Source organism: Haliotis rubra, unplaced genomic scaffold, assembly GCF_003918875.1.
Source record: "Haliotis rubra isolate DU_JTF1 unplaced genomic scaffold, ASM391887v1 Scf50, whole genome shotgun sequence".
Classification (NCBI taxonomy): Eukaryota; Metazoa; Mollusca; class Gastropoda; order Lepetellida; family Haliotidae; genus Haliotis; species Haliotis rubra.
In genome coordinates, this window is record NW_025767191.1 from 1,378,549 (window position 1) to 1,402,215 (window position 23,667).

A 23,667-nucleotide genomic window follows, 5' to 3' on the forward strand; every position below is an offset into this window, starting at 1 on the left:
GGTCACACTTTAGGTGACACCAAAGACGTTTGCAATGTGATGTTATGCTGACCAAGTTTGAAGCATGCACATGATCCGGATCTGCCCAGTTTTTCGGTCGTCAAACGACGTCTAAACGCTGAGAGAGCACAAGTGCAGTACTTGATGCAATCCTCTGTAGCAAATACTGTGAACTATCCAGGGGCGTAGCTACTGTTGTAGAATAAAGCCCGGGCTTACACATTAATGTTGCAAAAAAGGTTGGGCAAAGCCTCAATACTATCTAAATATATACACATAGCTTTGCAACCTATCGGGCTTACACGAAACAATTGACTTGCTGCGCGCCTGCTATCTGATAATAATATGCAACGAGTTTGTCACGATACATCCAAAAAGCCCTTGATTGCATGTCCCATCATTAACTTGAAAAGTGAAGTCCCATAAGATCTGCCCAAACATTGTGTCCCGGGATGTTTCAGTTATTGTTTGTTTGATGAATTGTATCGTAAATCATAAAAACATGATCCGTAGCAAACTCCGAGTAGCATACCACGTCTATTTCTCGTTTAACCCCTACTAGGACCGGTAGTGCCACTGTATCACTGAAGGGGCGAGCAGTGTACTTGAAATCGGGAAGCGCGCGTGGGGACCGGTGTAGGTGAGCCCCTCTACAATACTACACACAGCCAGTCAGCGACGAGACTCGATATCTCTGCAGGGTTCTGACCAGCTGTCCGAAACGTCGACGTAGAGTGATCAAATTACTGGGTTGACCTGATGTATGGACCTGAACAAAGTACCTACAGCCCAGCCCAACGATTCTCTCTGTGTGGTTGTCTTCTGGATTGATTCACTTGAAGTACTTGAAGCAAGTTGAGATAAGATAGCAATTGACTGACACAGTGGCAGGTGTAAGCTTACGAACCTCTTTGAGAGTAGAACGGTCAACTGCATCCCCACGACTTTATGACACAAACCTGGATGTCCTGTAAAAAAACCACAGGTAGCTGTCATGCGTTTCATCGTCAGGGTGCCACTAAGTATTTTGTTTGTGTTAGGAGTGTGTGTCGTGCTGGTCCTGATATCGCCACCATTTTCTACCCAAAGGTCAAAAACATTTGTGCAGAACTTACTTGAAGACAGGGACATACACCCTGAAGTGGTAAAGATTGACGGACATGCTGGACTCAGCACCACCCCGAATCCCCTAATTGCTAAGTATGGCCAAAATGACATGTCCCAGACAGGGGAGAATGGGCGAGGTGTTGTCTTTGTTGGCGAAGAACAGGAAACAGTAGAGAAGTATTTATCAGAGTACCGGGTGAATATATTGGCCAGCGACCTCATACCCCTGAACAGGAAGGTGCCCGACTCTCGCTATCCGAGGTAACTCAGTCAATACGATTGTTACGTTAGATTGTGAATACTGCTAGACCTTTCATCGGGTTACATTCACACGTAGCCATACACAGCAGCCCTGTTCTACATGTGGCCCTAATACATTGCTGCACGGCACAACCCACAGTGGAATACAACTACGTGCACATTAGATGCTTTAATACATAGGTATTGGTCTTGTCACTTGATTAATCAGTTGTAAGGACATCTTTCTTTTCCGCGAGTGTAATTTACTACATGTTTACTTTCACTGATAGCTGATAGGGAATGTTTGAACTGCAACATATTTGATTTCAGTTTAGATTTCATGTCACCGACTGCATCAGATATAGAGAAGTCAACACGCCAGTGTGTTTTCACATGGTGCGTAGGTTGTATTTGGCAATGGACATGAAGTGTCTTGGTGTGATAACCGGTGTTTCCTATGAAGTCATTCTTTAAGTCTGTCGTCGATAAACTGTCCTCGTTTATCAGAAACATATCCCGACATTACAAGATTAGCCGGATTGGCGCCTTAACACATATTACGTCAAGAGGAGTGTAATGTGTCCGCTGTAGAGGGACAACAGTCAATATCTGAAACATTTGTCTTAGGCGTACTTCATATTGAGCTATTGCCCTGTATCCGAGTCTATCATGAGACGTCATGTTTGTTTGGATTGTGTCCTGACATCAGCTGGGGGTGACCTTACGACGTCAGACGTACCGACAGCAACAAAGCAGAGTAACAATTCGGACATAATTCAGCCATATCACCAAAAAAAAATTGTTCACCCCAGCACAATTTCAACCCATGTCGTTTCACCCAGGTTCTTTCTCCCCATTTAGCGGTTGTTATAATGTTACTATAATCAACTATAAAATTGTTTCAAGTTTTTATATTTATCTATGTATAGTGTCGAAACAACATATTCAGATTGTATGAATAATTATATCAGTTCATTTTGGCTGTGTTGGATCGGCAATAGCAAGTAACTGACTTTGACAGGAATGAACTTGTGGAGCGTTCCTTGTCTGTGTGCTGTCCAGAGGTGAAGAAACATTTCGTGGATCTTGTTGAATTTCTGTCTCTTGTATCTTGATAGAAGACCACTCTGAACCAGGCACACTTGGATTTTCACTTGACCAGCCTGACTTTATGAAGAGTGGCACAAGAACAAAATTATCACTATTGGTCCTGACTGCATGTTGAAATTATACTTTCTTTACAAACAAATCTACTTACTGCAGCATATAGTTTTGTGTTCTTCCAAACACCGGGATCAGACTGGTGAGTGTATGCCCCTCTTGCGGCAAAGACATCGCAAACTCTATAAAACAGATACATAGCACCTGTCTGTCTTGTTCTTGATGCCGCACGTCCGCAAGATCAATGAAGGTTTCCGTCATCGATGGCTCTAGGAATGGACCAAAATATGCACAGACAATATTATATATATATGTGACATGAGACAAAAATATGATAAAGTATATATCTAAAATCTTTTCAAAAACACTTATTTCTCAATGACCTCCTGGATGTCTGTAGTGGGTGTTGTGATGTCAAACGAGTCATTCAGAGTAGCTGATGGATCAGTTGCAGCAGAGGTTTGATGTTCATCGGTAGCTCTTGAGATCTCTGTCATGCTGTCATCAGCCTGTCAATAAGTATCACATGAAAACGTTAGGTACTTTCCTTTCACAATGTCCATCTTTCAATAATAAAGTTAACTGAAGATCTTTGTACCTTAGCCCTTTGGGTATCCATCTCTTCTTCCAATATTAAGCTCTCTGCTGCGGGTCTGACGAAGGAACTGTCAGTACGGGCTTGCGAACACGCATCACAAGATCGGCTGTCATTTGCTTCACGACACATTACCTGGTAATTAGTTCTTGATATTCCTGTTGGTTGAAAGTATTCCTACACAGACACTGTAGACAAGTAAATCTTCAGTTTATTGAATAACAATTTACCGATTATATTTACTGACTGGATATTTAAACACTATTTATCAAGGGCTGTGTACTAACTCGCATGCTACATTCTTATCAAACAGTTGTAACGACTAAGTATTACCTGTGCCTCATATTCCCTGTTGATGGCGATGACAAGTTTCACACTGCAGTCCATCTTGACGCGGTCTTACTCTCTTCTTGCAGCTGAGGCAGATCTCAAAATATGCAGTCGCCATGGCAAAAAATGCAGGGTATATTAATATCTAACTCAATGTCGACTTTTCTAAATGTTCATTCAAGTTTTAAGCGTGATGAGGTGAGATGAGATTAGATGAGATAATCTATTATAAGCTTAAGTCCGAGGTGCCATCTCAACACAGACACAGTAGCATTTACCTGATTGTTAAATGCCTAATTGGGATTAACAGATTTAAGCATTAATACCATTCTCCATGTGTACTCAATTAGTTGGGGTGAAACAACTCTTGATTAGGGGTGAAACGACTCCTAATGTAGGATGAATTGACCTAGTTTGGAATCGGGATGAAACAACCCGGGTGAAACGACTTGGGTTGAAACGACCTTTCAACTTAGGAAAAGGAACTTAGCCCCAAAGGGCAATTTTATCTCCAGAGTTGTCCAAACTTGTGAAGTCCCAATTACGCAATGAGTGTGCCTTACGTGTTAATCCTTTTGGACTTGGACCCCTACTGTTCCTGAACTTTACAGCACTTTCAAAAGGAGAACTGATATATTCTTAAACTCATTCTTTCTCATTTTGTGCACTTTCTCTTGTTCTGCGACCATTGAGTTTAAACAATCCTGACAACGTTTACAGCCTCCAGTATCCCCTTGCCTGTGCACACCCTTGAACATAGCTATGGTTGAAGGTAGTCAAACGAAGTTTGTGCAAAACTCGGTATCGCATTTTGCATTGGCTGACCAGGTGACTCCCTACTCAAATCAAAAATGAAAAACGTTTTTTTCGAAAACTCAAAATTTAAACTCGCTCGCCCATGGACCGGCCCATGGGCGAGAATGTTTAATTTCGCTCAAAATTCATGTTTTGGAGGTTGTAAATGAATGAGTGTATGCTTAAAAGCATTATGACACAAATTTCAACTCATTTTGACTTAATTCAGCTAATTTAGAGCCATATAAAAAATCTCGCCCATGGGCGAAAAATATGCTGGTCCATGGGCGAGAATATTTACTTTTACTCAAAAGACATGTTTTTCCATGTTTTAGAGGTTGTAAATGAACGAGTGTGTGTTTATAAGCATCATGACACAAATTTCAACTTCATAATTTAGAGCGATGTTAAAAAATCTCGCCCATGGGCGAAAAATATGTTGGCCCATAGGCGAGAATATTTACTTTTACTCAAAATACATGTTTTCCCATGTTTTGGAGGTTGTAAATGAACGAGTGTATGTTTATAAGCATCATGACACAAATTTCAACTTCATAATTTAGAGCGATGTTAAAAAATCTCGCCCATGGGCGAAAAATATGTTGGCCCATAGGCGAGAATATTTACTTTTACTCAAAATACATGTTTTCCCATGTTTTGACGGTTGTAAATGAATGAGTGTATGTTTATGAGTATCATGACACAAATTTCAACTCATTTTGACTTAACTCGGCTAATTTTGAGCCATATTAAAAAATCTCGCACATGGGTGAAAAACATTTTGGCCCATGGGCGAGAATATTTACTTTTACTCAAAAGACATGTTTTTCCATGTTTTGGAGGTTGTAAATGAATGAGTGTATGTTTATAAGCATCATGACACAAATTTCAACTCACTTTGACATAATTCAGCTAATTTTGAGAGATGTTAAAAAATCTCGCCCATGGGCGAGAATATTTACTTTTACTCAAAAGACATGTTTTGACGGTTGTAAATGAATGAGTGTATGTTTATGAGTATCATGACACAAATTTCAACTCATTTTGACTTAATTCGGCTAATTTAGAGCCATATTAAAAAATCTCGCACATGGCCGAAAAACATTTTGGCCCATGGGCGAGAATATTTACTTTTACTCAAAAGACATGTTTTTCCATGTTTTGGAGGTTGTAAATGAATGAAAGTATGTTATAAGCATCAAGACACAAAATTCAGCTCATTTTGACTTAATTCGGCTAATTTAGAGCGATATTTAAAAATCTGCATTATTTACGGTAACATGGATTAGCTCATAATAATTGCCGGGAGACCCACATTCACACGATCACTCAACCATACCCATTGCCGGTTGAACCACACCATTTTCAACTCTTGTTTTCTTAAAAGTGGCTTTCCCGGGCTATAACTATCAGCACACCCCAATCCGACCATCTGTCATGAATTACCTGTCATGAGCTTTCAGTTGTATTGAAAGCTCTCGCCTATTGTTTCATTACTAAATTGTTTCACGGATAGGTATGTCACTCCAAATTCACCATATGTGCGTGACTGTCCTCTCCGACGTCCGCGCCCACCTCTCAACCTAGCAATCTCGATCCACTTTCAGCTCACTATCAAGCCATCTATAACTTCACCTCTCTCTCCAACCACCTGTCTTCTCAGAGGTCCGCGCGCCTCTCTATTCCTTTATTATTTCACACCAACTTTACCTCCCAACAACTACTGTCTCCTCCGAGGTCCGCGCGCCTCCAGCCACCACCGACCCCCGCCACCTCTCAATCACCAACCATAACAAACTCCACGGTCAAGGCCGCCCGTAGCCCCTCAGTCAAGGCCACTGAACCAAGCTTACTACTGCCTCTCAGTTACTGCACTCGCTCAGCCTGCCTTGCCCCCCTCAATGCTTCCATACCACCCCCTCACCCCAACCCCGTTTAACCCCTTTTTCTTTCTTTACCCATTATTTAATTATAAACAGCTTCACTGTTTCCAAAACAAGCTCCCAATATGCTATACAAATCTTCCTCCCCAACACACACACAGCACCCCTAACCAGCCCCACTTTATATCTATCAGTTTAGTTCTATTTCTCATCTCTTCTCATCTAATTAAATCAGACTACATTATTTTTTCTTTTCCCTTCATAATCACGGCTTTTTATTAATTTATTATCATGTTTGTAGCCGTTTTCATTCCAAATTCACTTAAGTTAACACCCCATCATTTACATTTTGGGGGTATGGTGGTTTATCCCTAATTATAAACATATTAATTATTACTCTAGCTCCCACCTACCCCGTCGGGGTACATGTCATACCATCTAATTCATTTTAGATATCATCTTTTCTTGTCATGATACTGTTTCATATATCTATGTATATTGGAGCGGTCTTCATATAAGTTCTTTTAAGCTTGTTGACCAGTCCAGTTGATGAAAATTCTGTCGTTGCTTTTTCATGAAATAAATACGTTTAAACCACCTACCCCGTCGGCGACATTGGCTACAGCCAGAAGCCCACGTTAAACTCATAATCATCATCATAATTATGTAGTCACTAGGCACTTAAAACATTAGAAGCAATGCCATGGAACAAGTTACTCTAACTACAGTATGACGTGATATTGTATAGTAGATGATTTGAGAATACAGAAGCACTGAAAAAGCATCGTTTTTTACCACCAAGGGCATAACACTGGTGACCCAGTTCAGGATCGATTGATGACTGAAAATATTGTCAAAAATGCCGCTTCGCAACAATCTGCGAATGATCCAGAGTTCTACCATTTTTATGTGATATGGCTTCATATAACAACACAAAGGTACTACCTTGTGTTTTAAACTGTATCTGACATACTTCTTCAATGATACATTGATTCATGAAACAGAACAGAAATTACAGCAAGGTAACCTCAGTACAGGAGCTTATTTATTAATTGGTTAACGTACAACATGCGAAATGTGGTCTCATCAGTGGTATGCGTGTACGCACAGATAATATCAAAACATACACGTCGGAACAGTCAAAATTAAGAAATTGTTGAATATGAATTATTACTTTGTAATTCTTGTAACATAAACAGTATTGTGAGAGCTTTAACTGTATTGAAATATGTCTTATCAATCCTATTATTCGCCAATAACCACTTCCAAATAAAATTAATAGTCTATGCTGCTTCAGAACAAATAATGGTTAATTAGGGAGCCCCAAATGGGTAATTAAGGAAAGAAGTCAATACACTGTCACTTCCTGCCCAGGACGACACACGTCACCACTCAGGAACTAAAAAGGCCTTGTCATACTTTCTCACAAAGGAAAAAAAAATGCAAAACTGTGACACTCGGTATGTCATCATAGTATCCATTGTCGAATAAATTCTATCGTGGGCAAAACCCCACACTTTCCATTATGATTTATACACATTGTTTTGCACACAGTGTACATCACTATCTATGTAACTGTATTATTGTTATGGAGCGGCATTGATATGCATGTTTATCCTTGTTTGCAAATCCCGTCACGATTACTTGAAGAAAACATGTTTAAACTATACATTAGTATTAATATGTAATCTTTACATTAGGCTATGAGGAATACACACATGGGCGGAATTTTGAAAGGGGAGGGGATTTTTCCGCCAACGCCCCAAAAATTGTTTTGATGTGGTCTTAAGTCATTTTCAAAGTCATTTCCAACTGGATCCACCACTGACACAATATATTAAAGGTTGAGATTGCTTTTAATTGTCAATATATTTGCTACAGCCGAAAAGATTTACCTTGACTTCGTTGTGTACAGGGTTCGTGGTTGTGGTCTCTTGGTATTTTAGAAACTATGTCGTTAAGACAGTTGAGAGTGTTGATCTGTTAGCAGTCTTTCTGCATGCATTTTCACGAGATCCATTTTCCTATTTTTCACTTTGAACATGTAACCATTTACACAAAGGTATCTTCCACCACGAAAGGTAGGGAAAACTTTCAAGTATAATAATTGTGCATTTGCCATAACTGGCAAATTCACTCTCATTCTGGTACACGTGTCTTATTTCGTTTCCTGAGTGAGCTGAGTTAACACATTTTACATTTGGTAGAAAGCTAGTGTCTTATTCCCTTAAAACAACACCGTCGTCACAACATCAAACATCCAAGGATTTTTACCTCGACCCAAAGGTCTAACTTACGGGGCTACCCAGTAGACATCACTTGCTTGATAACGGTTTTAGCAGCTACGCCGAAATGGTGTGTCCCCAGTTTGCCAGCAGGTATTGTTTAAGGTCACATGCAACCAAAAAATCAAACATAATTAAAACACAATTATCACTTATTCATGACATATAATATACGTTGCTGGTTACGAAACAATATATAAACAAAATTATAAGCGTACAATCGCAAATCGAAAGTGCAAAATTGTGTACTTCGGTTTACTTCCCAAGAAACGAAGCAGCCGGGATACCGAACCCAGTCAGAGCGGGTGGGTGTGCACTCAAGTGTAACGGCTGGTTCATTTGCAGACGCCTTCACGGCTAATTGTGTGTATATATAGAGAGAGATGTTGGGTTTTGTAAATACATGCTCATTTTTTGTGCATAACATTTTGCAATCAACAGACATCATAACATGTCATGTGTTCAAGTATCACACCTGCTTGTCTGTGTGACAGAGACCGAACTCGGGCCATAAATCAATGCATTTTGTTTATGGTGTATAGCCTGATTGGTGTTAAGTTCAAATTGCATGTGGTCAGTGATAGCAGCTGTGTATTGAATATTGTCATTAGCAGACAGGCAGGCAGACACACAGTTGTCAATAAAACAAGACATTGAGTTTTGTCTGTGACAACGACATATCTATATCACAGTTAGAAATTCTGTCGACGCTAAATAATGACATTGCTTTTAAGTATCGAACTGAGAAAGTGTCTCGGTAAGAAGAACGTGTGGTGAAATAGACAAATGAAATTATATAAACAGTTAATTTACTGTCATAACATAGTACAAGCTCGCGCCTGTGAGATATCAACAAAACATTAGGAAAATAGCTCACACCAAAGCCTTCACCGAGTATTCACCCAACAACCCGCTTCCAAGCTGCGCGAACCTATTTACTTGCGCACGTGCTATGAGCGCAGCCCAGCTGTTGAAACCCGTTTTCCCCAGAAAAGTCTGGGGAAAATTAGTGAAACGTTTGAACTCCGATTTCGCGCGTTTTTTTCATCGAGTTATTTTTCAACTTTACAAGTTGAATTTGCTTTTTTGACGATTTGTTTCGGTATGTCCATACCGAAAGGGATCAGAATCTGCAAAGTTGTGTTTTACGTTGCATGTGACTTTTTAAACGTTCCAGGTCACTGAACCATGCTAATCTCTTGAAACAACAGGTGATACACTTTTTAGTTACCCCTGGGCTGGTGAACACAGTTCACCTTACCACTGTGCTGAGCTCGTGAACAGTTCACCTGCACTGACACTAATACGAGTGAGTGATTAAATTAATGATTGATGTTATGTTTCAACTGAACACATCACTTATCTCGTTGACATATCAGTCTGACAAAGTCAGAACAGAACTACACAGAAATAACATTGATGCAGTTGTAGGGTGGTGGTTGTGTGACACCTAAGAAGAACAAATATCGCCAGCTTGAAGAACGGCTAGACCGCGAGGATAGACTGCTGCAAGATGGTGTCGAGACTCCACTTGCTTACGGTGTGTCTCACCTTGTGGGACTATGAATAATGATGTATGCTTGTGATATTGTGTATAATGTGATATTTTGTAATAATGTATGTTTACTGATGGTAGTGCTAATATTGCCTAATGGTTGTATTTCATAATATTGTTGATGCGATTGATGATGATGATGGTATGTACGTTGAAATAAATGAATGAATGAAGTCACAGTGTCAATTTTATGGGCAGCCGAAATACCATGGACCATGCTGCCTGGTTGGGGTACACCGCCGAAACGCCGCTTACATTATAATAAAGAAGTTGTATATCCATATAACTTTCTCCGTTGTTCAAATTATCATGGTCTCAACGGATATTGCATTGCCATACGAATTCATGAGAGATTTTCAACTTATTGTGTTGTCATCCACGTGTTGATTTAGCTGGTTTCTTCCTCATTTCCAATTTCATCATTCTGAGTTTCACCTCAGTTATGTATTTCAGTGTAGCTCGCAAAGACGAGGTCACGGAGTGGAACGATGACGTTTAGTGTATCTCCGCGTTCAGTTACGTAATTTCCGCAAAGCGCCTGCGACAATTTGCTCCGAAAAAGTCGTTGTGTCCCGTCCGTTGGTCTTGTGTATTGGAGTTAAACAGCCACGACTTTCAAGTGTATTTTGCTTTCCATATATACAAATCCATTGATCACCCTGGGCAAGGTGTGAGATGTACAGGTGTCTTCAGGGTGTTTTGTTGAAAAAGACTGACATTTTAAGGAAATCTCGAACTGATTGTTTTATAAGGTGTCGAGCTGACCAATTGGAATTCTGTTTGGGGTTACTCACACTATCAGGACCACGAGTTTTGTTATGTGTATAAACTTCGTTTGTCATGTGAAATTAGGGTGTAAATATATTGTTGTCTACATTGGTGATAGTGGTTAGGTGCTTTGGAGGTCGCCTTCGCCTGTTGGCATTTCGGCAGTGATGCACTGCAAAACCTTATATACGAAGATATGTACATGAATAATCTTGAATTTCAACTGAGATAGGAATAGGAACTTTGACCTTTATTTGTCTGTAACAGACACTGACATTTATGACAGTGTATATGCTCTTGAAAACCTTGTTTGGCAAGATGTGCCTTTCAATTTAGCTATTGTGTGCATGTTCATATTGTATTTCAGTTTGGACAAGTACATGTAGTGGGATTGACAAATTGAATGTATACATTTATTCCTCATCAATGTTTAATTAGTTCAACTCAAAATATGGCTGAAATATTGCCGATGTGACGATATACTGGAGTATATTAACTCACTCACACTCAAATCGTTTTCATCAGTGATATGTTTTTATTACATTTGTTTTCAACCAACCCTGATCAAAAGGATAAAATGAAGCAATTCGCATTCTGTTTTCATAAATAGTAGAAATAATTTTGTTAAGTGTTTTTTTTCGCAAACCAAAACAAATTAATTGTGAAATTAAGTTAGCTTGCCAGTGGGTCAAACTGTTTCGCCCATTGTGGACTGACATTTATTACTGAGGTTTGAGTAAAAGGAAATATTTTAGCCCATGGCCGATATATTTGTTATAGAGATCTAAATTATCCGAATTAAGTCAAAAGATTGTATCATGATACTTACAAACGTACTTTCATTCATTTGCTACCTTCAAAACACAAAACACAAAAAACAACATGTATTTTGGGCAAATGTAAAGATTCTCGCCCATGGGCCAAATGTCTTTTCGCCCATGGGCGAGATTGTTTAAGTAACGCTCGAAATTAGTCGAAATTAGTCCTAACAATTTAATTTTTTTATCATGATACTTATAAACATACAATCATTCATTTACAACCTCCAAAACATGGAAAAACATGTCTTTTGAGTAAAAGTAAATATTCTCGCCCATGGGCCAAAATGTTTTTCGCCCATGTGCGAGATTTTTTAACATCGCTCTAAATTAGCCGAATTAAGTCAAAATGAGTTGAATTTTGTTTCATGATACTCATAAGTATACACTCATTCATTTACAACCTCCAAAACATGGAAAAACATGTATTTTGAGTAAAAGTAAATATTCTCGCCCATGGGCGAGATTTTTTAATATGGCTCTAAATTAGCCGAATTAAGTCAAAATGAGTTGAAATTTGTGCCATGGTGCTTATAAACATACACTCATTCATTTACAATCTCCAAACAACTGCATGTTTGATTTGGTCGAATCCCTTGTCAGAAAGTGCCCACAGTGCGGAGAGTTTCTGGACTTTTGTGAGTCCAGAATTAGATTGTGACGTGTTAAAGTGTAAATGACCAATCTTCAGTTACTATTTTTCATCTGAATATCAGTTATGTAGAACTGTTTAACATAATCATTTAATACAACGAAACATATATGGAGATGTTTATATTTTTGTTTTGGTGTGTTTTATCTCCAAACAAAATCTTACTAAAATATACGTTAAATACAAATGTTTTGAACTAGTTCTTTTCTCAACAGTAGATCTTATTTTGTGAACTATTTATATATTACCACAAAGAACTTGATGAACAGTTTCTTTTCATTTAAAGATGTACTATCTTGTGCACTCCTTCGTGGGTGGGGGCTTTACGTCTTTTATATTGTCAGTCCCACATATATATGGAAAAAGAACAGTGATATTATGTAATTGTTTTGACATATTGATGTCTTATATATCTCCCCGTTGTCATAACATTACTCGAAATTACCCACCCGCAGCAATGCTGATAAAATACAATGGATACGAAGGTCAATAAACAGTAACATGGTGATTCAAAAGTTAATCATCTCATATATTTTGCCTTTCGAGGGAAGTTGAATCCATTCTGAAAATAATAATAATATACTAATATTCCATTTATCATGCGGATTGCTTCGTGCACAATGCATGCTCGAAAACCCTCATTGCTTGAAACTCACACTAGATAACCTATTACCGCCATAGCAGCCTGTTGCAACTTATCCACTTCCTGTTTATCAAGATATGACCGAATATGTCCTGACGCAAACTAGCTGCTTTAAGTCACCAAGCCAAACCTTTTGCCTCAAATTATCAAATGGTTATTTACCTCTTATCTTTCAAATAGAGTTTCCTTCTCCCAACAAAACATGCCTTTCCATAGCAGACCTAACCTTTTGCTTGTACGCTATAGGAACCTATTCATAAACCTGCAGCCCTAGCAGCCTGACAATGATCACTCCAGTCAACAAGTAAGGCAGATTGTAAACCAAAAGTCACTGTGTTCTTTAATCTCATGGTTGAAAAACATGATCGCATGGTATTCGATTCCCTGAAATTGCAAGACTAATCGCTGTGTATAAATACGTACACATATCGCACACAGTAGTCTTGTTGCGTCGTCAGCAGTGGTGACGTCATTCAAAACATATTGTGATGCAAAGTCGGAATGACGTTACAAATGAGCAGTTCCAGATGCTACCATATGAACCGGCCGAAACGGCCGGCTGATGACACTTCACTGCTGTACGCGTACTCGATGTGAATGCGTGCAGGCATTGGGGCCTTTTTGTTTACCTTATGTTTACAATGTCGCTTAACATGTTGGCAAATTTCCGGGTGTTATTAAGAACTTGAAGCACGGGAATTCATTTGGAACCGACGGCGTTTGAGGGAGGTTTCAAATGAAATATTCACGTCTTTCAAATACTCAATAACACCCCGAAATTGGACAACACATGATGTTTATCTTAAAAAAAACCTTCCTGAGCTTTTATCCTTAATACACCTTGCAACAACATGGTCCTCATGGTAATTTTAAATTGTTAGCCACCTTACAATTGTAAGAAATCACGTTTAGGGAAAGGCAGAACTAGTCTAATCTGCCATGAAAGATCAAACGATCTATCACCTGTTGAAGAATTGTGAGAGAGGTTTTCTTTTAGGAGAGCTCTTTCTTCTCAATTTCTTTTTTAACTTCCAACTGTTTCTCTCTCCCTCCCTCCCTTTCAGCTTGAAATAGCATTTTATATTATTTTTCAATTTTAAATTCTAATTGCATAAACCGTGATTTTCTTTTCAACCAGGAATCTAATCAACATTTCCTTCATATCGGGCTGCAGCATATCAGATTTCATGTCGAATTCATAATACCTCATTCCACCAGTTTATACTTATTGACAGAGGGACTTGTTCCATAGAAGGCTGGCTAACAAACTTTTCAACACGAAACACCATGATGATGGTTGGTTTGACACTATGTCAGACAAGATAAATATGATGACTTTGATAAATAATTTCGTGATAGAAATAAATTTCGATGCCGACGAGCCCCTAATTGCTGGTACGCTTTGATTCCCTTGATTGAACTAAAAGGTTAATCCTGAATTAATCCGTAAAAGAACTTGGTGTAAAATCAACAAACTACAAAGAAATGCTATGTGATTAACAATTGTATTTTAAAATTGAATAAGTTCACAAACCACCACCAATCACTGCAAAGGATTCGCTATGGCCGTGCAAAATAGAGTTGCAGAACAAATGCAAAGGTAATATAATTCAAAAGTAGTGGCTATTGCAATATATTCATGTCTCAGCAACAGTAGGCAGGGTATATTGAACATCACAAACAGTGCTGCTCTTCTGGTAACTTGCGATGCCATGTGAGATGAGAGGCAACAGTAAACTCCCCTCATATACACCAGAATAAGATGCTAGAAAATTCTACATAAATTAACTAAGGCAGATGACAATGATAATCAGCCCCTTGTAGCGCTTTCCAGATCTTTCTGTCTAAATCTAGTACATGTCTAAATATAGCACACCACTGCCCCTCACTGACTGTCCACATATACAATGCATTGCACTCTGAACATTCTTGTACAGTAAATAATCACTGCCACATCAGAGTGGCACCATGCTCCAAGAACAGACCACTACTGGCCAATATAGACCAAATCAGGTTAGAATATCAGATGATTTGTTCTTTCAAATTTGTCGGGGCCGGGGGACTTGTCATCTTCTGATGACTCTTGTTTTACACATCTTGGAGAGACATTTTACACCAGTAGGATCCAGGCATCTTTGCAGAAGTGTGTGTACCTGTTTGGGGAATTAGCCACGGTCCCCTGAGAATTTAGGGATGTCAATTTTGTACATAACGTACCAGTTCTTGCTCATCTGACAGGACTATTCATGCCAGATTTAATTCTTGGCTCCTATTTGTTCATTGTCAATACTAATCAGCGCCAATTAGCTACTGGCTTCCATTGTTAAGTTTTTCATTCACCTGACGAATAGGGCAGAATATACTACGAAACCTCTTATTCCTCAAAAATAAAGAATTTTACATTAATTAATCCTCATCTTTTATGTGTATCACTTCTACATACCGCTCAAAGGTCCTTCAATGCAGTCTATCACAGTTCGGCTTTATTTTCTAATTCTTGTTTTTTTATATTAGACTATTTTATAAATGAGTAACATGTTATATTACATAAGCACGGGGCCGCCTTGAAATCGTCTATTACACGTGTGTGTAAATATACACAAAGAACTTAGTGAAGCACCCCCTGACATATCTCACGATTGAATGAGCCCGACCTTAACCCTTTGGAGCATATCTGGGACATGATTGGTCGTTGTGTGCAACAAAGGGATCCTACTGTACAGAACCTGGCCCAATTGGAAGTTGCTTTACAAGAAGAATGGCATAGACTGCCCCTTCAGAGGATCAGGAGGTTGACACTGGGTATGAGGAGGAGAGTGCTGGTTGTCATACAGTCACATGGAGGTTACACTCGGTATTGACCTTGAATCGTGTAAGACACGCAAAATTACAATAAATTCAGCATTAAACAGCCAAGGGCCATACCTGTGCAGACATGGTTTTGTGTGAGAATCAGTGTTGTTGCTTTTTAAGATGAGCAGTTATCTTCATAAAATCAACATGGATCCCAATAATTTATCATGGGAACATACGGGTCAGAAACACTCAATCGTGGTCACCACGAAAGGTTTTATGTACGTGTTGAAACCTATCTTTGCAAAACTGCAGGATGTGTTTAATAAGTTCTTTGTGCATATACACTATATCTATAGTTGGGTGGTCGGTCTTCTTATGTACATCAGTCTTTTCATGTTGCCTTTCTGTCTCTGATAACACTGACAACTTGAATGTCCTTGAATGAAACTACGCATCTCGGCACAAACATCAGAAAGATTGCATGGTGGATGCGAGACGCAATAAAACCTATAGGGTTTATTGCATATACATGTATGAACAAAAAGCTTAAGAATGATGAAATATCATTATATCTTCTACGCATTTATAGAATATCAATCTTCACTCAAAATATTCCCTACATATTCATATTTCCCAAATATTTAGCTCCATATATATTGCAAGTTTGCATGAAAATATCTGATCATAGTTTACAGAAAGTTCTTTCTAGAAACATCCTGCCAGTTCGCACTACCCGAGCAATACAGAGGCGGATATCATGGGACTCCAGGCATATCAATATATCCTCGATAATATCCAGGGTATACACTCCGATAAATCGTAACGTATACCCTGGAGATTATCGAGGATGATATCAATACAGTTTCAAGCATATTAAACATTCCGTGTTTAAAAGACCAGTAACCGTCTATGGAGATGCAGACATCAGCTTCATAATACTGGAAGAAACATCCCATGTTGGGACTTGCATCACAGCGTATGGTACATGTAGTGTTGTATGTGTGCTGCCTAATATTCCAGCTACATGATGTCGGTCTGAACAACATGGAACACGGACCAGACAATCCAGGGATAGACATCATAAACATCAATCTGTCCAAATTGTATACCGAGAAATAAACCACACCAGATCCCGTTAGTCGTCATTTACAACAAGCATAGGTTGCTAAAACATGTGTATAAAATGAGTTCATTGTCGTCGAAAGATATCTATTTCAGCAATATACTCTCTTTCTGAAACAAAGTAAGACTAGCGTCTTGAGGTTATAGAAGGCAAGTTGTACGGTATCAAAAAGGAAGAGACGCCAGTATGTGTTCGTGACACCTCCCCCGGGACACAGGTACCCTGTAATATCTCCTACACCTAGCAGCGGACTGGGCTGCTGGTATGTCTTGGTGGACGTGTAGTATTAGAGTGGGTTGTAAGTGGGAACGCCGGCTCTCACACAAACTAGATCCTGTGATTCGTGACCTAAACATAAACCTCCCCTCAAAGTTTACGTGGGACAATTTCTGCTGGTGGGCAATTCCGACCGTCCTACTGTGACTGCCGTGTTGTGCTTTCAGCAGCGGTAGAAAGAGGCTCTAGTTAGTTTGATTGAAAGTTGTTATGTACCTGGCTGAACCAACCAATGTCTGGTACGTTGTGGCAGCACATGTGTCACGTGATGCTGTTGAATCTTTAACTGTAAGTTGTCCCTATGTTAACGTGTCAAAACACACGTCATTAATCTGTACTACTGAAATCATTTTAATGGGGGAGATATCCATTGTAATTAACACTTCAAAGAGGCTGCTAAAATACTGACTTGAAATTGTTAGGTTGCCAGACCACAGATATGTAAAGAAATGTTATTACATGTTGCACTATTCGGTTGAATGCGGAAAGGATAACTGGGTACAAAGTTATTAGGGAAAAACTTTTGGGACCACCCAACCCACTGTGATATTGTTTGACTGCACGTAGAAACCTTTACCTCATTAACTGCACAGTATATTTATCAGGCTGTTCAACTTTATTCAGTGCATGTTACGTCTGTCTTTTCATAGAAAGTGATATTTGGTAGATACGTGAAATCTAATCAACTTTATTGAATACACTGTTTGAAATCGTTAATTCGTTGTTTGCTGTTGTAACATCAAAGTAACGTAAAATGAAATTCGCTTTCATTTTGGTATTTCATGTTATTAAAAGCGACGTGCTAAACCCTGTCATGATACAATGTATCGATGCGGACATCAATAAGCACGATCTACAACTCACATGTCAACAAGTGCGATGTAAACATGAAATCTACCCATGCCTTGTTAACTATACTCAGCAGCAAAGAAACGTCAGTACGAATTCAAAATTAGACAGGCACTGTAGTCAAATCATTACAGAAATGGACATAATAAGCGGATCAAAAACATTTTAAGTGTACAATATCTTGACACATCAATGAATAACTCAGCACACTTTCAAGACATTACGTGAACGTTTGCAGTCCATACAGACTGTTGACTTCAGTATCTAGTGTGACCACCACGAGCGGCAATAACTGCAGCACAGAGTCTATGCATGGAGTACACCAATCGATTGATGAAGGCCATTGGCACCTGGAACCACACTCTAAGAAAGGCCTGGCGCAATAAATCGACTGTGTTCGGCCTTGGTATAACATTATTCAGTCTCCTCTGAATTTCATCCCAAAGATGTTCAATTGGTTTAAATCAGGACTAACGGCCGGCCAGTGGCCACTGCATAGTGTTGACACCGTTCTGCTGTAGGAGGTCCCGTGTAGCTCTGGCAGTATGGGCTTGGGCGTTATCATGCTGGAAAATGTTGTTCCGGTGACTTGCGAGATGTGGTATGACGTGGGGTCTGAGAGCTTGGTCGATGTAGCGCACCGCTGTGATGCCGCCTCCTCTCCCTGGACCAAGGTTCTGGAACACCACAGGACCCACTCTCTGGTTCAGGCCTAGTCCACCCCATACCATGATGCTTGCACCTCCCCATGAGTCTCTTTCCATAACACATTGGCCTGAGTAACGCTGGCCACGAGGTTCCCGCTGTTAAGACGTCGGCGTGCTGTATCAGTACTGATTGGTCTTCCATGTGTTCCCACTGTCTGGCGTGCTGTTTCGGATGCCTGCATGAAGGGATTCTGTACATGCTGTCGAACAACATGGCGGTCTTGTCGTCTTGTGGTCACCCTTGGTCTGCCAGTACGGGGGCGATCATTTGTGGTGTTGGTGGCCCGGAAATGTTGCTGCAGCCTGTAGATGGTCCGAACGTTGACCTGGAAGTGATTGGCAACGGCTTGTGCAGTATGGACAGCTTGAAGTCTTCCTAGCGCCTGTTTCCTCTGAGCTGTCGTGAGTCGCGGCATTCTGCAGACTTTGTAATGTGAATGTTTCAACCAGGTTTGGGGGTGCATTTTATAGGGCTGGTCCTTGTGAACAGCACATGCAGCATGAGTTGCATGAAAAAACATGGAGAACACCGTACGATCTCCGAGATCAGGTTGCGTGTTTGAGACCATTTCCTGGGTTCCATTCTGAGTTTGGGAAGGAATGTCTTTGCTCAGGTAAAGTTGTAGATGTTGTAAAAAAATATACAATCAAAACATTAAATGCGTTTACAGTTATCCGTTTCTGCGACGGAAAATTCCAAACTGACGTTTCTTTTGCTGCTTAGTATATTTAAGGCACATTTCATTTTCAAAAATATCACTAGATCTAAACTGGCCAGTAATTTCACAGGTGTTTAATCTCTTAGGCTGGTCACCTTTCTACTCTTTATGCATTCTGCTATGTGAAGCATATTTCTGGCTACATAATAATCTGAAGACCAATTCTAACTTGGATCTTCACGGGTATTGAGACTATCTAACAACCGGCGTGCTGCTCTTTGAGACTATGTAATAGCAAACGTGTAGCTATTTGAGACTAAGTAATAGCCAATGTTACCTATTCCAGGCTATGTAATAACCAATGTAGTTTTCTTTAGGCTATGCAATAACCAACGTGTAGCTATTTTTGATTATGTCATAACCAACGTGTAGCTATTTTAGATTATGTCATAACCAACGTTTAGTTACTTTAGACTATGCAATAACCAACGTGTAGTTATTTTAGACTATGCAACAACCAACGTGTAGCTATTTTAGACTATGTAATAACCAACGTGTAGCTATTTTAGATTATGTCATAACCAACGTGTAGTTATTTTAGATTATGCAGTAACCAACGTGTAGTTATTTTAGACTATGTAATAGCCTGAAGCTGACATAAGTGCACCATGTGTTTCAGCTGCCGCAACCTCACGTATCCTGTGGACGATCTTCCCACAGCTACAGTCATCGTGCCATTCTATGACGAGTGGCCGTCACTGCTATTGAGGACAGTCTACAGCGTTATCAACAGAACGCCGGTGTCCCTCCTCAAAGAAATCATCCTCGTTGATGATGCTAGCACTATGGGTATTTCCAGTAGCCATCAATACCAGCCTCCATCACGTCCATGAGATGTATTTGATATAGCGTAACCATGTACAAAGATACATTGTTGATAAATCGTTAATGTATTTGATCTACATACCGATAGCAACATATTCATTCACATACCGACAGCTTTGAAAATCAAAGATTACCTGGGAAATGATTATGAAAAGTTCGTTCAACCAATGAATCCTGTCATATGATTCATTGTCAAAGATTGATTTCGACAGCAGATATGACTGAAATGAAACTGCATCACAAAGCATTGAAGAACAGTGTGAAGTCATCGGTTAACTGACTTCAAAATCAAATTTAATTACTTATCACTCTGTCGGTGAAACTTGTTTCCTGTATATCTTGATACCAGTACTACTACTACTCTTACTACTTCTACTACTACTACTAGTAGTAGTAGTAGTAGTAGTAGTAGTAGTAGTAGTAGTAGTAGTAGTAGTAGTAGTAGTAGTAGTACTACTACTACTACTACTACTGTCCTATCTACTAACTCAAATAGACGTAGCCATGTGTATTAGATAGATACCGTAGTCACTTGATACACAGGTCAACAGTCCATTACAAAATGTACAAACAATTAGTGTAATGTCTTCCAGTACATTCATATGTTACGAAGTAAACATAAACTTGTTAATCGAGTATAATGCATACGTACATATTTTATCACACACACACTCAAACACATATACATCTGTGTGTACATGAACCATTCCTTACTTTTGAAACCCAGTTCGCTTTACCATCACTATCCTACATTAACAACTCATTATAACACTCCCTGACAGCTATTTTAACCGAAGTTCAGCTGCCCTTTGGAATGTACACAGTATATGTAGGCGTCTTTATATCTTTTGCATGCTGTTATTTGTATCCTTTCAAAAGGTTCATAATGTTTGAGTCCCCATATTTCACAGGCATAAATTAAGACTGGCAATATTTTACCATCGAGTATATGAAAAAAAGATATTTACTCTGTAAAACGTTAACGCTCCTAAGAATACATAAAAATACTACCCAAAGCCCTTTCCGATTAAACAGTCCATTGGCCAACAGCATATGTCCATGATAAAGATTGAGTTGAATAAACTCCAAGATATGTGTATCTATTTACAAATGACAGATCAGTACTTTTAAAGCCAATATTTATCGAGCAGCTGGCCCTGTCTAGTGTTGCCAAAAAGAAGCGATCATAACATAATGGTGTCCTAGTAATAATTGTTGTTAGATTATGTCAGCGAATACTATGCTCTAACTATAAAATGTTCACAATCATCGAACACATGATTTCAGAGAGTTTAAAGTCTCAACTCGACAAATATATCTCTGAGCACTTTCCGAAGAATCTGGTGAAAATACTGCGTATGCCGGAGCGTAGAGGACTGATCAAGTCCCGCCTGGCAGGATGGAGAGCTGCCGCGGGAGAGGTCCTGGTGTTCCTGGACAGCCACATGGAGATGAACGTGCAGTGGTTCGTATATCCATCACTCTGATCTCTTCCTGTAGACTAACAACTAACTTGTGTAGTCCTTCTTACATGTGGTTGTCAAACCAGAGTCATTTAAAACTATGAATGAATTAATGAATATTGATTTACGCCACATCAGAAATTTTCCAGCTATTCGCAGCGAGATTTAAATCTACGGTAAAGTTTCTTTTGGCCGTCAGTTTTGAACATCGACCATATGCTGTTAGTGTTGTGTAACATGTGCGCAACCGACCAGCATCTACCACACCATTACGTCTATTGTGTTCGCTGTTACAAACGATGTCGTATTGTCTCTCTGACCCAGTAAGAAAACGGTTAAATCTGGTGTGTTCCAGTTTGGAGGTTTACAATTTCCGACAGCGATATGTATGTCGATTTCTAAACCTCGCGTTTCCGCGTCCGTTGTCGTGTTTCTAGGTATCGTATGGCCATCCGAGCCGTCAGGTTGAAAGAACAGCCGAGTTATCTTATAATTCGATCCCGCTGCCGGAACTATCACCATGTAGGACTCCAAACGAATATGTCGTGGTAATTTTATTCAGACACTCACACACTGTACAAGCATGTACAATCGCGTGTGAAATGATTGTAAACCGATAATGTGTATGAAACGTCGTGTCTCTTCAATCTTTTGTTTGTGATGCGCCACGGTTCTGTTCCATTGTTTTCCGACAGTTAACAGCCAGTCCCTCTTGGCTGACGATCCTTTCAGCCACGTCACACTAACAGTTTTACTTTCTGTCGGAGTACCTGTGTCACTAGCCAATACATGTTCCTAGCCTTTGTCTAGCCAATCTAGCACTGTGTACCTGTGCCACTAGCCAATACATGTTCCACCACCTTTGTCTATCTAGCACTGTACCTGTGTCACTAGCCAATACATGTTCCACCCTTGTCTATCTGTGCACTGTACCCACCTGTGTCACTAGCCAATACATGTTCCACCTTTGTCTATCTAGCACTGTGTACTAGCCAATACATGTTCCACCTTAGTCTGACTAGCACTGTACCTGTTCCATGTTCCACCTTTTGTCTATCTAGCACTGTACCTGTGCCACTGCCAATACCACCTGTTCTACTGTGTCACCCAATACATGTTCCCCTGTGTCACTAGCCAATACATGTTCCACCTTTGTCTATCTAGCACTGTACCTGTGCCACTAGTTCCAATACACTGTTTCCATGTTCCACCTTAGTCTGACTAGCACTGTACCTGTGCCACTAGCCAATACATGTTCCACCTTTGTCTGACTAGCACTGTACCTGTGCCACTAGCCAATACATGTTCCACCTTTGTCTATCTAGCACTGTACCTGTGCCACTAGCCAATACATGTTCCACCTTAGTCTGACTAGCACTGTACCTGTGCCACTAGCCAATACATGTTCCACCTTTGTCTATCTAGCACTGTACCTGTGCCACTAGCCAATCCATGTTCCACCTTAGTCTTATCTAGTACCTGTGCCACTAGCCAATACATGTTCCACCTTTGTCTGATCTAGCACTGTACCTGTGCCACTAGCCAATACCTGTTCCACCTTTGTCTGACTAGCACTGTACCTGTGCCACTAGCCAATACATGTTCCACCTTTGTCTGACTAGCACTGTACCTGTGCCACTAGCCAATACCTGTTCCACCTTAGTCTGACTAGCACTGTACCTGTGCCACTAGCCAATATCCTGTTCCACCTTTGTCTAGCACTTGTTCCACATTTTGCCTGTGCCACTAGCCAATACCTGTTCCACCTTTGTCTGACTAGCACTGTACCTGTGCCACTAGCCAATACCTCCACCTTTGTCACAATGCCAATGTGCCACTAGCCAATATCCTGTTCCACCTTTGTTCCACCTGTGCTTTACATGTTCCACCTGTGTCTGTCTAGCTAGCACCTGTACCTTTGTCTGACTAGCACCTGTGCCACTAGCCAATACCTGTTCCACCTTTGTCTGACTAGCACTGTACCTGTGTCACTAGCCAATACCTGTTCCACCTTTGTCTGTCCACTAGCACTGTACCACTGTGTCACTAGCCAATACATGTTCCACCTTTGTCTGAC

The 23,667-nt window shown here is 39.9% G+C and overlaps 1 protein-coding gene across 1 annotated transcript in view; it reads left to right on the forward strand.

Moving 5' to 3' along the window:
• Nucleotides 1-589: 589 nt before the first annotated feature.
• LOC124291856 (polypeptide N-acetylgalactosaminyltransferase 13-like) overlaps nucleotides 590-23,667 on the forward strand; it is a 45,068-nt gene continuing 21,990 nt past the window's right edge. Inside the window, exons 1-3 of the mRNA XM_046728925.1 lie at nucleotides 590-1,368; nucleotides 19,922-20,091; nucleotides 21,415-21,592. Of these exons, the coding sequence (XP_046584881.1) occupies nucleotides 995-1,368; nucleotides 19,922-20,091; nucleotides 21,415-21,592 (722 nt within the window). The 5' untranslated portion in view covers nucleotides 590-994. The remainder of the gene's footprint in view (nucleotides 1,369-19,921; nucleotides 20,092-21,414; nucleotides 21,593-23,667) is intronic.